The following is a 14,733-nucleotide window of genomic DNA, read 5'->3' as shown; positions in this document are numbered from 1 at the left end:
GTTATGGGGAAATGGGTAAGTAGCATGGATGGGATCAAATCCCGGTGACCACACAGACACTTGACTAGAAAGACCATGCATGTAATTTGGGATGTTTGGACAAGTTGATAGTATGTCCTAACAAGATAATAGAACTAAGTTATTGTTGTATTGTGGAAATAAATAGGTAACTCAACACATTCCAATCTAGTTATTTTGATATAGTAAATGATATAACTTACCGCAGATGATGGATTTGAGCTACATAGTGTTACCGTAGATGGTTGTTCTTTCCCTTCTCCCATGCTGAAAGGGAGCTAAATGCAAATACTGGATTTGAAAAGTAAAAAAGCACCAACACGGTACAAAAACATCCAATCAAATAAATCACGATCAATAAATTGCAATGGGTTGTGAAGAATGGAAATTAGGACTAGGACGATACAAATTAAAAATAAATAATGCAATTGCAATGGGTCCACAAGAATGTAAATAAAATTATGTGATTCTCACTACCCGAACATTGTTTCCTGGAGATTTTAATGTGTACAAATTTTAAACCAACTCAAAATGTTTTTTAAAGCAAGACAAAATGTTTTTTAAAAAAGACAAAATGTTTTTTAAGCACCAATTCAAAACTTGGAAACATAGGAATGGGGTAGCAGTCAACATATCAACAGTATACATTTTTTCTATTAAATATACATAAAAATTACACTTTTTTATGTTATAATACACATGACAATTTGACCAAAAACCAAGAAACAAAATATCAATGAATTGCTTTGTTTCTTAGACTAACTCAGTTATGTTTGAGAGTGGCTCTCTGTTCGATTATTTTAGTAGTGTCACCCAGACAAGAAAAGCATTTGCCATCATGATATACCGACCAACAAAACTAAAGAAATGAATAAAAGTTAGATAATTCATTGTGTTAAATTACTAGTTTTAATGATCCTTGCATGCTCCACTCCTGACTCCTAGCCATTATTTTATTTCTTAAGGTCTCTAAAATTCTTGAATGTGGTCGGCCAGTGCTCGAACATTGGCATCTGGAGATTTTCCAACTCAAAATATTTTTTAAAGCAACACAAATTGTTTTTTAAGCACCAATTCAAAACGGGGAAACATAGGAATGGGGTAGCAGTCAACATATCAACAATATTCATTTTTTCTAATAAATATTCATTCCAATACAGCCAACTGGGTTTGCATCTTCAAACTACTTACTAAATGGTTGGCACGAAAACTGAAATCAACAACATCCAATAGTCACTTGTGCCATTTTATCAGATCTAGCTACTGGATCATAAATACTTCAAAAGATAATGACAAATGATATCTTTATACCTTAACTAGAAACCCAAACCAGACGACGAGAAGACAAGTTCTTGTACAACGAAATCTGAAACCCAGTTATACTACCCACAACAATCGGACAACCAGGCACGAAAAGACAAACTTCCGTTGCTGATAGAAATGCCGACCTCCTTCTCTAATACACTGCCGACCTCAACAACCAAGAAATGAGGCAAACCACGCTCGGCTCGGCAACGAGAATGCAACCCAGCTCAACCGACCGCAACAACCAAGAGCAAGACCCACACCTTGAGGAAGATGCAGACTCGGCTCAAGGAAGACGAAGACCTAGCTTGAGGAAGACGAAGACCCAGCTTGCGGAAAATGAAAGAAAATAAACCCAGCTCAAAATCTCATTTCCGTTCGCACTTCTCCGTCTTTTTTTTTTTTATTTTTTTATTTTAAGTCAACTTACGTGGCAGTAGCCACATCATCCGAGGACGCGTTAGGGCCGCAACCCCTGTGGTACGTAGAAGAACTGTTAAAATTATTGTCGTCGGAATTGTGTGGTGAGATGGTACTGCAATTGTTTTTACCTTTCGGCCCGAAAGAAAAAAGAAGTAAAGAAACATTCAATTGGAAAGCCACCTCCACGCTCTACAGAGCGTTTATTAAAAGGAAAAATTTTCTTATGAATAGAATTGGTGTATTAATTTGCATACCGATATTGATATATAAAATATATATTTAATAAAATAATATAAATAAAAAATTATGATGTAGATTTTTTTTTTCTCCAAAAAGTTTTTTTTTTTAATAAAAAAGATTATCCATACCGGAATTGGTGTACAAACTTGTTTGTATCAAGTGGCCAAACCACATTACCCTTAGAGGAGGCCATGGCCCCCCTAAAATTTTGTGAAAATATAAATTATTCTCTTATATTTTATACATAATTATATAAATATAGAAAATAGCCACAAAAAATTTTATAATTTTCATATGATCTTTAAAATTTTAATATATCTAGAAATGTCTTTCTCTAATTTTTTGTATAGTCTTAAATTTTTGTTTTATTTCTATATATTATCTATTTTTAAAGATGTGGCTTATCTGAAATTAAAATTAAAACTAAATTGAAGAGAGATAATAAACTTATTAATATGGATCTTAAAATTTTTTGTTATACAATATTGAGTTTCTTCATATGGAATTTAAAGTGAAAATACAAGAAAGATTATTTAAGGTTGATGATCTATATATAAGAAAAATAGTTTGTAGATATATAGTTATGACTTTTTAATCTCTTTTTAATTTACAAAAGAGAAATGATGTTTGCATTTTTAGGATGTGTAAGTCTTGCCCACTTCTTTTGAAACAATAAAGTAAATCTAGGACTTATAGGAAAAAAATATTTTTTAATAGTGAACTCCATTTTTTTTTCAAATAAAATACATAGAGCTTATATATTCTAAAACTGTGTCTAGTATTACTCTTAATATAAATGTGTCATACAGTAGAAAAGTTGGCCCCTCCTCGATACAATTACTAGTTCCGTCGCTGCTTGTACCTAACAAAACTTTTATTAAAATCTTGCATTAATATATGCATCCATGATCATACCTAATTTGAGTTTGTCTTGTCCACTTCCTCTTAAATCATATTGGAATTATGGGATATGTCCGTATTGTTTGCCAAATTGTATTTCTAGAATATTAAAATCAAATGAGATGCAAAATTTATAAATATTATTGAAATAAGGGCGGTTGATGACAAGTAAAGTTTGGCTCCATTTGATTAGCCGGAGAACTCAAGGCCAAAGAGAGGCCAAAATAGTTGGGAAACAAAAAAAATTAAACGTACATGAAAGGTACGTTCTAACCCACCAAGGTGGGTCAGTGGTCTATAAATTTGGCAGTTTGCTCTTCCCAGTTGGATGTTACCATAGTCATCACCTGGTAACGGAGTCATCTCTGGTCGTCTCCTCTAATTTTTTTTTTTATTTAAAAAAAAAAAAAAAAATTAAGAAGAAGAAGAAGAAAAAGAAGAGAGAGAAGGTAAGTTCCATGTTTCTTCCCATTCCAAGCTTTGATGAAGTAATCTTCCATTTCTTGGAAACGTGAGATCAAAGCCGGCAAATTATTTTTTTACTTAATAGTTGAGGAATGGACTATTAGTGAAGTTATATAATTTTTTCTTAATAATTAAAGAAGTTAAAAAAATACTTGAAAGAAAATAATAAAAAAATAAATTTGAAATATACTATAAAATAATAAATAAGTAGTAAACATATCCACTATTATAAGCAAAAAAAGAAACACCATATTGGAAAGGCGCCTCCATAGAGTGTATATTAGAATATATGTGCATCATCATAACTAGTTTGAGTTTGATTTGTCTACTCCCTCCTAAATCATATTGGAATTATGGTAGAACATATTGTTTGCTAAACTGTATTTAGAATTGGTTTGGATACAGTCTAATTTATTTCATCTCATCTAATTTTAATATTTAAACAGTACCAAAATACAAACATTTTTCAATTTTAATCTTCAACTTTTTCATCTAATTATTACTTGATTATTACAATTTTTTCAAATTTTCGAACAAAAACACAAAGAATAATTCAACATTTTCAAATCTCAAATAAAAAAAATATATTAAAAAATTATATTATAACAATATTTTAATCTTATAATATTTTTATTTAATTTTTTTTTTCTCCTATCCCAAAACCTATAAAATATTTTAACTCAAACTATTTATAATTCATCTTATCTCAACTCAAATATCTCATTACTATTCACAAATCATCTCAACTCATCTCATTTTAACTCACTATCTTACTCATCTCATTTAATTTTAGATATTGAACTGAATTGAGATGAGTTGAATTCTTTATAAATAGTAGTGAGTTGAGATGATGGAGTAAGTTTTATGAAATTCATCTAAAATAAATTTAGATTTGTTTAGATATCATAATAAATTTAGATATATTTATAAAAAATTAGAAAATATTATAGATTGTATCTATAGAGAAATTTTAAATTGAGTGATCAAGTTTAGTAATTTAAAAATTTTGTATTTAAATATTGAAATAAATCTAAAATAAAATCCAAAGCTGAGCTCCTTCAAATATCTAAACCAAACTAAAAATACTTTGATTATTGCTGTGTTTCAACTTTATTAGATCGTTGAGCTGTCAAGCCATGACGATGGCTGCATTGCTGACATACCCAACAATATTCAATAGCTAAATCGGACAGGAATGAAACATATGCATTGAATACATTGCACTTGGACTGGTTGATTAAGGTGGGTTTGGGTGTTGAGAAGTGTTAAGGAGAGTTGTGAATAGTAATAAAAAGTAGGTAAAAAGTAATAATAAAGTAATGAATAGTAATAAAAAGTAGGTAAAAAGTAATGAATAGTAAAAAAAGTAGGTGAAAAATAATAATAAAGTAATGAATAGTAGTGAGAAGTGTTGAGAAGTGTTGAAGATACTTCAACACCCAAATACAGTGTAAGAGAACAAGTCGTAATTTACTTGGAATATTAGTGATTTTTTTAATCATATTATTTTATTGCTTATAGGGCTGGACGTACGAGACAGCCTGTCAATTAGTATTATGATCTACCTCTAATGAAGTAGACTCATGTCTTAACTATCCTCTAATGAAGTAGACTCATGTCTTAACTATGGAGAGACGGTTGCGTATGAATGTTGAGTTAGATAAGTTAATTTGAGTTATTTATAAATAATAATGAGTTAAAATAATTAATAAAGTTTCATGAGATCTATTAAATATAAGTTTAAGTATATTTAAATGATAAAATGAATTTAGATATATTTATAAAAAAATTATAAAATAAAAGGTTTTATCATTAATTTTTATCATCTGACATATTAAAAAGTCAGCCATGTCAACTGCTCAAAAGGCTAAAAAAATTTCCCATGGGATCCACGCAGCCAACCGGAATGAGTAAAGTAAGGGCAAAAATGACAAAATATTGCTTTTTTTATTGCAGCCATCACTTTGACAGTTTGGGCGACATCTTTGGCATTTGGCAGGAGCATTAAATCAATCTACAGTATAAACTCACTTAACTTAACTCGGATGCAGCTCAAGTTGTTGTTTGGATGGTAGAAGAGGTCTAAAATAAACTGTACTGACTCGGTTGAGGAACCAAACGGCATTAGAGAAAGGTGGGGCACTCTTGAGCCAAGTGATCTATTCCATCACACACAAATTACAGTCCAAATGATTCTATACGAGTATCCATATGTGTTGACTTTAAATCCTTAATTTTTAACAATGGATAGAAACAAAAGAGGAAGCTTTCTTATAACAATTTTAGTTATAAAAAAGCAGTTTTGTTTGACAGATCTATATGCCATTTGTATAACTAGTTTTGCTGAACCAACATAAAAGGGTAACTATCCAATGGAGACTGAAAAGAAAGGAGGAAACAGAAAGAACTAGTTTCTAACATACAGAACCACTAATTAATTACATCCTAATGAATATATTTATAGATATATATAGACTGATCAAATATATTCCTAAACCAAATTAACAAGCTGTTGCTTCCTCTTTTTAGTGCCATAAATGTAACAGCCCGCTAGAAATTCAATTGTAAAATTTCTATTAACTTTAAGAACCTCGTGAAAACTCCATAAGTTTTCACGAATCTATTAATCGTATAAGTTTTTGTCTAACTACATAGTTAGTGTTATTATTTACTATGGTATCAGGAGTGTGTTTTTTATTATTGAAGATAGTTAGAAGTGTCAAAATGTATTATGATTTGTGCTATTAGACTCGGAGGGTTATTTAAAGTCTTATGGCGCAATAACTTTTTTTCATATTTTCGGACAAAACGTCTGTTCAAAACTGTAGATATTATTGGATAAAAAGAAATATCTTAAGGTAATTTTCGTGAATATTATTGGGTAAAAATATTTTGAGTTGATTTTTATAGATATTATTAGATAAAAATATCTTAAGTTGATTTTTTGTAGATATTATTGGATAGAATATTATGAGATAATCTTTTATAGATATTTTGGGTAGGAGAAAACCACACTCAACTCTCAACTCCAGCCTTATCACCTCCCTTATCTCGTCCATAAGTATGTCCAGCCAGCACCCATGAACTTATCTTCAATTACATCTTCCAATAAAAGATTATCAAACACTCTCTCTCGGACAGCTTTTAGGAGTTCTTTTGCACGCCCATTTCGAAGCTGTTGTAAGTGTTTTATCATAAAATCTCCTCCATATAAGTTGTTCCGTTTTGAGTCTAGTTTACATGGATATCTTATTTGCCCCATTTGAAGATCATTTGGTCAGTCAAATATTGTGTAAACTATAGAAAGGTCATTCTAAGAGATAAACTGGAAAATATGTTATAGTTTGGAGTTTTTGACCAAGCTAATGGATAGATATTGGTCCGAAATTTTTATGGAATATTGTTAACATGTATATGTGACTATTGGTTGAGGATTTTTGCGTGATTAAAGGTTTTGATGAAAGATTTTATTAGATTTAGAAACTTAGAAACTGGAAGAAGAAAAACAGTTTCTGTTTTGAGAAAGTTTAATTCTTTGGTGGTCTAAACCTATTCAAATGACTTTAATAATTTTATTGGAGGATCCTAAGTATCTTATATACATGTTATATTATTAGTTTGAAGATATTTGATGTTAGTTTCAAAGATATGAAATTTTATGCAAAGAGATATTCAAATAAGCCAAAGTGTGGATATTCTTGGCTAAATTTATGTTTTGGTTAATTTCTAACCATGTGATCTTGAATTAGAAGCTTATATATGTTTTAGGACATCTTTTTAAACCATGTGATGGTTTGGTTTGAAGATCATATACTTATAAGTCATAGATCAAGAGATTTATCAAAACTAGTTGAGGAAAAAGTTTCTGTTTTTGGACTGAGTGTAAAACCAAAAACTTCAAATGTTATTTTGTGATTTTGGTGACTTTGGTTTGATGATTTAAAGCATGGTTGATGTTAGGATGATATTATGAGTATGTTAGAAGTAAGATTTGATTTTTGAAACTCTTGGAGATGTTTTGATTTAAGGTCAAAACTTATGATTCAAGTGCTTGGATCTTTTTACAAAAAAGTTTAGTGTTGATTATTAGCTTTTTCTAAATGGATGTTTTAAGTATAGTTTTGAACTTAGGATTGGAAGATGTTTGTTGCAAAATTTTGGTTTAAGCATGAGTTTTAAAGTTGAAAAGAATTGCAACAAAAAAATCAAGGGAAATGGCCTATGGATGTTTCGGCCATAGTGTGTTTTCCATAGTTGTGTTTTGTTTTAAATTTTTCTGAGTTGATATTTAAGTTTAGGAAAAAATTTACATGAGGAATGTAAATTTTGGAAACTTTTGGAATTAGTATGCAAAATCCTTAAGTTATGGGTAAAACGGTCATTTCCTCACATGTAGAGAGTAAAATGAAAATTTTACTCTTTAAGTTAGTATTTTCCATATTTCAAATTATTAGTGATTTAGTTCTAACTTTTAGAATCACTAATTACAGTTCCTCGTGATCGCACTTGAAGTTTTATAAGAAACGCGGCGATCGAGGTAAGTTAGCTTTTAACTTACTAGCAGTCTACTGTGTATGTGTGCTAAGTAAAGGAACTACAGTGTATGTATGTATGTTATCATATATGTCATGCTATGCCAAGTTATCACGTAATTGTCTATTATACAGAATTTATTCTGTCATCAATTTTTATCTGTTACATAATATATTCTGTCATGTATTACTGTACATTACAAGTATGTCATGTTAAATATGTTGTCTATTATATGTTATGCCATATTACGAAATGTTTCTATCTCAAGTTGGTCATGTATTTCAAGTTATGTTCAAATCACGTTATGTTACGTCAGGGCTCCAGTCCTTTCGTTTTCCAGTCACGTTTCATCTTGAGTACATTCAGTTTGTGTAGAATACATGGGGCCACAACAACTGTGGAGTATGTATTTAACTGCATTGTGATGTGTAGAATACATGGGGCCACAACAACTGTGAAGCATGTATTTTTCATGTTAAGTCAAGTTTGCGTAGAATACATGGAGCCACAACAACTGTGGAGTATGTATTTACACGTAGAATACATGGGGCCACAACAACTGTGGAGTATGTATTTTTCATGTTAATTCAAGTTTCAGAGTAAGTTCATACTAAGTCAAGTTTCAGATCAAGTTCATGTCAAGTCAAGTTCAGTTCATGTTTCAATTTAAGTTATGTCAATTATGCTATGTTGTACGCTAAGTTATGCTTTAATTATTTATGAATTTGATTATGCATTTATATTTTTACTGTCATCCGTGCATCATTAGCATGTGTGGAAGTTTTTTGTTAACTTGCTGAGATTTGTAATCAAATCTCACTATGGTAGTCCCAACTACCATTCCCCCCGAATGGTAGATCTTGTTACAGGACCTGAAGGAGGATCAGGAGCTGACCAACTAGACACAGTCGATTGAACGACGGTGCGTCGTTAATGTTAATATAGTAGTTAAATTACTACTTGTACGATGGAGTTGCATCTCCAGTACTTTTGGATCATAACTATTTTGGATTAGTGTTGTGATTTTAGTTGTTCAATAGGTTTTTATGTATGAAGTATGTTTTAAACATTTGGGATATTTTCAATTTGGTGCATAGTATTGCTAAAAAAAAAAAAAATTATCCGCTGCGAATATTGCATATTGTTAGATATATGTTAGGAACATTGCATCTTATACGTCATGAACGGGGGCAGGTAACTTTGTGCTGCATATCTTAATGCTTCAAATTTCCGTTCGATCCCAAACAGAATTTGGGAGCGTCACAATAAATGTTTTCAACCTCTATTCTCTCTCTCTCTCTCTTCCCATAATTATTGCTACAGTATTGAACTAGCACTAGAATGCAAATACTTTATATAAAAGGCAGAGAGGTGAGAGCTTGCTATATTTTTATAGAATGGAGACTATAATAGAGAAAATTAATTAGGTTAAGATCCTGGGTTTGGCTCCTCTAAATTAGGTATCAACTGCAAACATTGCACCCACCAGCAGTCAGGCAAGTAGTTCTGCACATATTATCATATATCAAGTGATGGGCCAATGCAGTATGACATCTCACCTGAATTACTTAAATTAACCTAGACCCCACTTTAAATTCAAACTAAAACAAGTAATCTTTGCAAGAAAAGGATAGAAAACACTCATTCATTCAATTTAGGGACATAAGCTGGCTAGGGAAAGTCTGTCTCCCATTAATTCTATATCCTCTATCACACAATTAGTCTCTCTGCTCTCTATCCCAAAACATGATATTGTTTTTGAGTAACAAAAAATAGATGTTTTGTTTCTAAAATCTAATAAAAGATACTGCATAATGTGCAAATACTTTAGATTTTCATGCCTCCAAGCATTCACGTTGGAATCAGCAAACTTTTGATGCAATTTTAGTTGAACCTGGTATACACTAAATGTCCAATTTTTCTAGGCTATTGAAAACCTAACTTCATATGGGAACATTAGTCATGAATTAGGGATTTGAAGAAAAAACATTCAATTAGAGGACACGCAGCAAATTTAAACTACCACTGCCTAATTATGAATATCAAATACCCAAAAGCACACGGAGATATAAAAAAATTAAATTTCAATAAAAATGGTGCAAGAAAGGAGATGCTGATAGATTCAAACATCTAACATAACGTCTACAAAGAAAAGGCTCCCATTTTTGTAAAGCATCGAGCGTAGATGAAGGGGGAGAGAGAGACAAATGAGTTGCGGAGATACCTGTGGTGATAGAAGGTAAAGCGAGAGAGTTAGGTTTGACAATGTCAACGTCCGCTACAAAGAGAAATCGGTGTCAGAAAATCACTCTGACAGTAGAAGGAGGAACAGCGCAGGATGGGAAGGAAGCGATGATCCTAGCTTCTGCGGAAGGGAAATGAAGTGGAGGAGAACCTAGGGTTCTAGTGTAGTTGACAATGGAGGTAGATTTCCAGCCGTGTGTATCAAGTTGGTGTCAAACATTTACCGGTAGGAGAAATGGGCAAGAACATCGAAGTGGAGAAGGGCTACAGGGTAACAGAGTGGTTTCGGGGCGAAAAATAAAAGTTCTGTGAGATTTGGCGCCCACAACTAATACCAACGACATTACCTGCTGCAACAACTTAATTATTATGGCAAGGCACATTTTCGCTGCAGCTGATGTAAAATTCGATGCAACAATTAAAGCCAAGGGCCCGCCTTCGCGAAATCTTATATCGATGTCAAATGATCTTGAAGATCATTGTTAGTATTGACGATTATTTAATTGCAAAAATTTTGTGTGTTAATGATAAAAGTGAACAAAAGTATGTTTAAGTACTTGGGCAATGAAGAACAAGAAGAAGCAAGACAAGTACACAATTTGTAATATAGCAAATTGTGCGCCCATCCATTTTAACAACTTTCCAAACTTCAAAGTTACCAAGAAGATGCTTGATATTTCTAATGATTTTTTTTATAGTTCAGTCTATGACTTGCTTTTTTCTATTTATTGCTTGAACAATCAGATTTGAGTCACCTTGCACTATGATTTTCTACAAGCGTAATCTGACAACTTCTTGTATAATCATCAAGGCAATAGCTCCCTCCCCAATGTTAGGATTAGTGCTTTGTATGAAGCCTGTTTTCATCATTACTACACTTCCAGCTTCTGATTTACATATTGCAGCAATAATACTTCTCTCTTTCCTCACTGCTACATCAAAAGCTAAAAGATGGAACCCTCAAGGTGGTAAACTGTTGATATTTTCTAGAGCTTTTGATTTTTCTGTTCATGCTTTTGTATGCTCATAGTAGGGTTTGTGGAGGCTTGAGACAAACAATTGGAGTGAAAGACTTTCTTGTTCATGAACTGCCTTGTTTCTAAAGAATATAAATTGTCCATTGCAAGTGTGGCAAATATTTGAAAATTTTGGTGCTCTTCCATTGGGATATTTGAACCATGTGAGAAGATTGATGATGATTGCTATCTAACCTTTGATGGATTGGGTTGCAATACATGTTATGTCAGGGGCCATGGTGAACTTCTCCAAAGGATTCTAGTGTATATGCATTTGAGAAATAGATGTTTCAGGCTTTCAACTTCTTCATTACACAAAGGACAAAGGATTTGGTCACTGCCTAAACTGATAACTTTTCCAAATTTTTTTCAGGTAGGAAGGATATCATGACTAATCCTCCAAGAATATTACCGACAAGTTTCCCTAAGATTGGTGCATCCATTTAACTTTATCCTCAAGAGTGTGAAAATTGTAATTTAAGAGTGGGATTCTCTGGATTTCTATAACATAGTTGACATTAAACAATACATTTAGAAGCAAATGGTTCCATCTTCTCGGTTGTTCTAAGGTGAGCTTTGAGATAGTCATGGTTTGGTCCATCTATGTGTAGTTTTGATTTGGTGTCGGTTTGAAATAAGGTAAAGTTGGTACCCAAGGGTCTCTCCATAGTCTTGCTTTTGTGCCATTATTTATTTGAAAATAGAAATTTGTTTTGAAAAAATGTCTTTGCTTCCGAAGACTCTTCCAAATCTAAGAATCAGAGCTCTTAGGATTAACCTAAAAAACGGATGAGTTTCTGAGGTATTTTTGGATGAAGATCTATTTCCAGAGACTTTTTTTTATCAATAATGAAAGACCAAACTAGGTTAGTGATTAATTAGAGCAGAAAAAGAGTAAGTTTATTTAAGCCTAGACCACCCATAGATTTTGGAGTGCAAATCTTGTCCCAAGCATTTTAAGTTTATTTATGATTATTATAAGAATTGTAACCCCACCAAAATTTACCCAAGAAGAATCTAATGTTTTTGTATCAGTTGAGGGAATGAGAATGGTTAACATGACATAGACGAGACTCATGTATTCAGTTTTAGATATATATAGCGTTGTAGCTTGACAAATAAAAGGAAAAAAAAAATTACAACGACTAATAATTACTTGCATTAATGTTAATAGAAAGTTACACTTACAGCATTCATCACGTACACTACATATTTTCTTTTTCTTTTTCTTTCTTCCAATATATACATATACACACTTTTTTTTTGGACGAGAAATAATAAACACCACATGCACAGGACCTACCATACAAATTAAATATGGAGAATACATTTTTTTTTTTTGTTTTTGTCATGGCGAACACTTCCCATAGGTCGGTTCATTTTGTTGCTTGATCTTCCTCTTTCACTTTCACCTCATCATTTTCTTTCACATTCAGTTTCAATTCTCCATCTTTCTTCTTTGCCGCTTCTTCCTCTTTGAGTTTATCTTCTTCATCTTTCTTCTCTGCTGCTTTTTCCTTTGCTTCCTCAAGAGCCTGTATCAACGTCGATAGGCATTTATTTGCATCATCTGATGAAGACTTTGGCATAAGTTTCTCTGCAACATCAGCAGGTGTGATATTCGTCTCCCCCATCAACCTCTGTATTGTGTCAAACATGGGATGCTTTTCAAGATCCAGGTAATTCTTTGCAAGCACCTTGAATGCTTCAAACTTGCAGTAAGAGAGCTCAATATGCTTATCCATTCTACCACTCCTTATGAGTGCAGGATCCAGCTTCTCCAGAAAATTTGTGGTAAAAATAATCAGCCTCTCTCCCCCACAAGCAGACCACAGTCCATCGATAACATTCAACAGCCCAGAAAGTGTGACCTTATTACTTTTCTCCTCTTCCTTGGCCTCTTTCTTGGGAATTTCATTCACATCATCATCATCTGAAGATTTCTTTGTTTTACTCTTTCTTTGACCAGTAAGATCAAGTGAGCAGTCGATGTCCTCGATCACGAGGATGGACTTAGCAGTAGTTTCGATCAAAAGCTTTCGCAGCTCCGTGTTATCCTTCACTGCTGTGAGCTCGAGATCATAGACATCATAGCCCAACAGGTTTGCCATTGCTGCAATCATCGTTGACTTTCCTGTCCCAGGAGGGCCATGGAGAAGATAACCCCTCTTCCATGGCTTCCCAATCTTTTCATAATAGTCCTTACTCTTGCTGAAAGTCAACAAGTCATCAACAATCTCCTGCTTCGTCTCTGGATCTAAACCGATTCTTTCAAAGTTAGCTGGATGCTCGAAAAAGATGCTACTCCACATGATGCCTCGGTTCATGTACCATGGCGACTTTTCATTAGGACAATTCGTGTAGAGCTTCCTCTGCCGATTCCTCACACCAATTTCCTTCCCTTCCTTCATAACATGCTCCAAATATGACTCAATGATTAGGTCACGGTATCTCTTATGAAACGTGAGCATGTACGACATCGTGGTCTCCTCGTCACGATAGGAGAATCTTGATCTGTTGACTTCTTTCTTTGACGTCCACCAAATTTTGACACCGCGAAACTCATCCAACACGGTTTGATGCACATCTAGACTCAAAACCACTTTGCTGCAATCTTTTCCCAACTCAGCTTTGAGTCGTTTAGCGCTCTTGGGAGCTTTGTTGCTGAGGTAAGTCTCAACAGTTAAATAGGCATCGCTACGCTTGAACCAAAGTTCCGAGACATCAGAGAACGAAATATCAATGTAGGGATTGAAGTAGCTGGTGATTATGGTTGTATATTTATCAAAGTATTGTCGAAGGCCGACAGGACAATATCGTTCAAAGAACGGCAACAAAACCAGGATGCTGCCTACGGAAGCGGTCACTGATGTCCACAACATAGTCAGAGTTGTTGGCAACATTGTGGGATTTTTTTTTTTTTTGGAAGGGAGGGGGTGAGGGGGTGGTAATTTGGAGGTTCGAGATCTTTTGAGGCTAAAAGGCTTTTCTAGGTACGCGTATATTGAGTATCTGTGGGAGTCAAGGGAAGTGCAATAACTGGTTGGGGATGAAGAACTTCACGGACTTGGCAGTGTCGAATTTAAAGGCGGTTGTCTTGGATGGGAAGTAAAGTCTGGTCCCATTTGATTGGAGGAGGACTCAGGGTCAACTGGCGGTCAATATTTTTTTGTAAAAAAATACGTGTAAGAAAGGTAGGTTCTATGTTGCTTCGCATTCCTAACTTTGATCGAGCAATCTCCCATTTCTTTGTTGGAAACACGAGAGATTAAACAAAAGTAGCCGGTAAATTGGGTGGGGCCACATTTATTTATTTTTAACAAATTCATCGCGCCTAATTTTTGTTTGACTTGTCCTCGTCCCTCTATATCATATTAAAATTATGAAATTTTATTATATACAATTACAGTTAAATATTAATCTATATATTAATATTGATTTATTTATATTTAAAATTTAAATTAATATTATTTTTAATAAAATTTATTTTTTAATTAATCACATTATATTAATCTATAATTATACTTATAACTATATTTTTCTTAAAAATTATTGTTGTCGGAATTGTGCGGTGAGATAGTGCTGCAAC

The 14,733-nt window shown here is 33.1% G+C and overlaps 1 protein-coding gene across 1 annotated transcript; it reads right to left on the bottom strand.

Moving 5' to 3' along the window:
* Positions 1–12,280: 12,280 nt before the first annotated feature.
* On the bottom strand, positions 12,281–14,198 carry LOC122280816 (AAA-ATPase At3g28510-like). Its single transcript, XM_043091857.1, has one exon. The coding sequence runs from the start codon at positions 14,045–14,047 to the stop codon at positions 12,521–12,523; it is 1,527 nt and encodes a 508-aa protein (XP_042947791.1). The 5' UTR covers positions 14,048–14,198; the 3' UTR covers positions 12,281–12,520.
* Positions 14,199–14,733: the final 535 nt, after the last annotated feature.

This window comes from Carya illinoinensis, chromosome 11 (genome assembly GCF_018687715.1).
Source record: "Carya illinoinensis cultivar Pawnee chromosome 11, C.illinoinensisPawnee_v1, whole genome shotgun sequence".
Classification (NCBI taxonomy): domain Eukaryota; kingdom Viridiplantae; phylum Streptophyta; class Magnoliopsida; order Fagales; family Juglandaceae; genus Carya; species Carya illinoinensis.
Note: the sequence above shows the minus strand (reverse complement) of the source record. Positions and strands in the feature narration are given on the sequence as shown.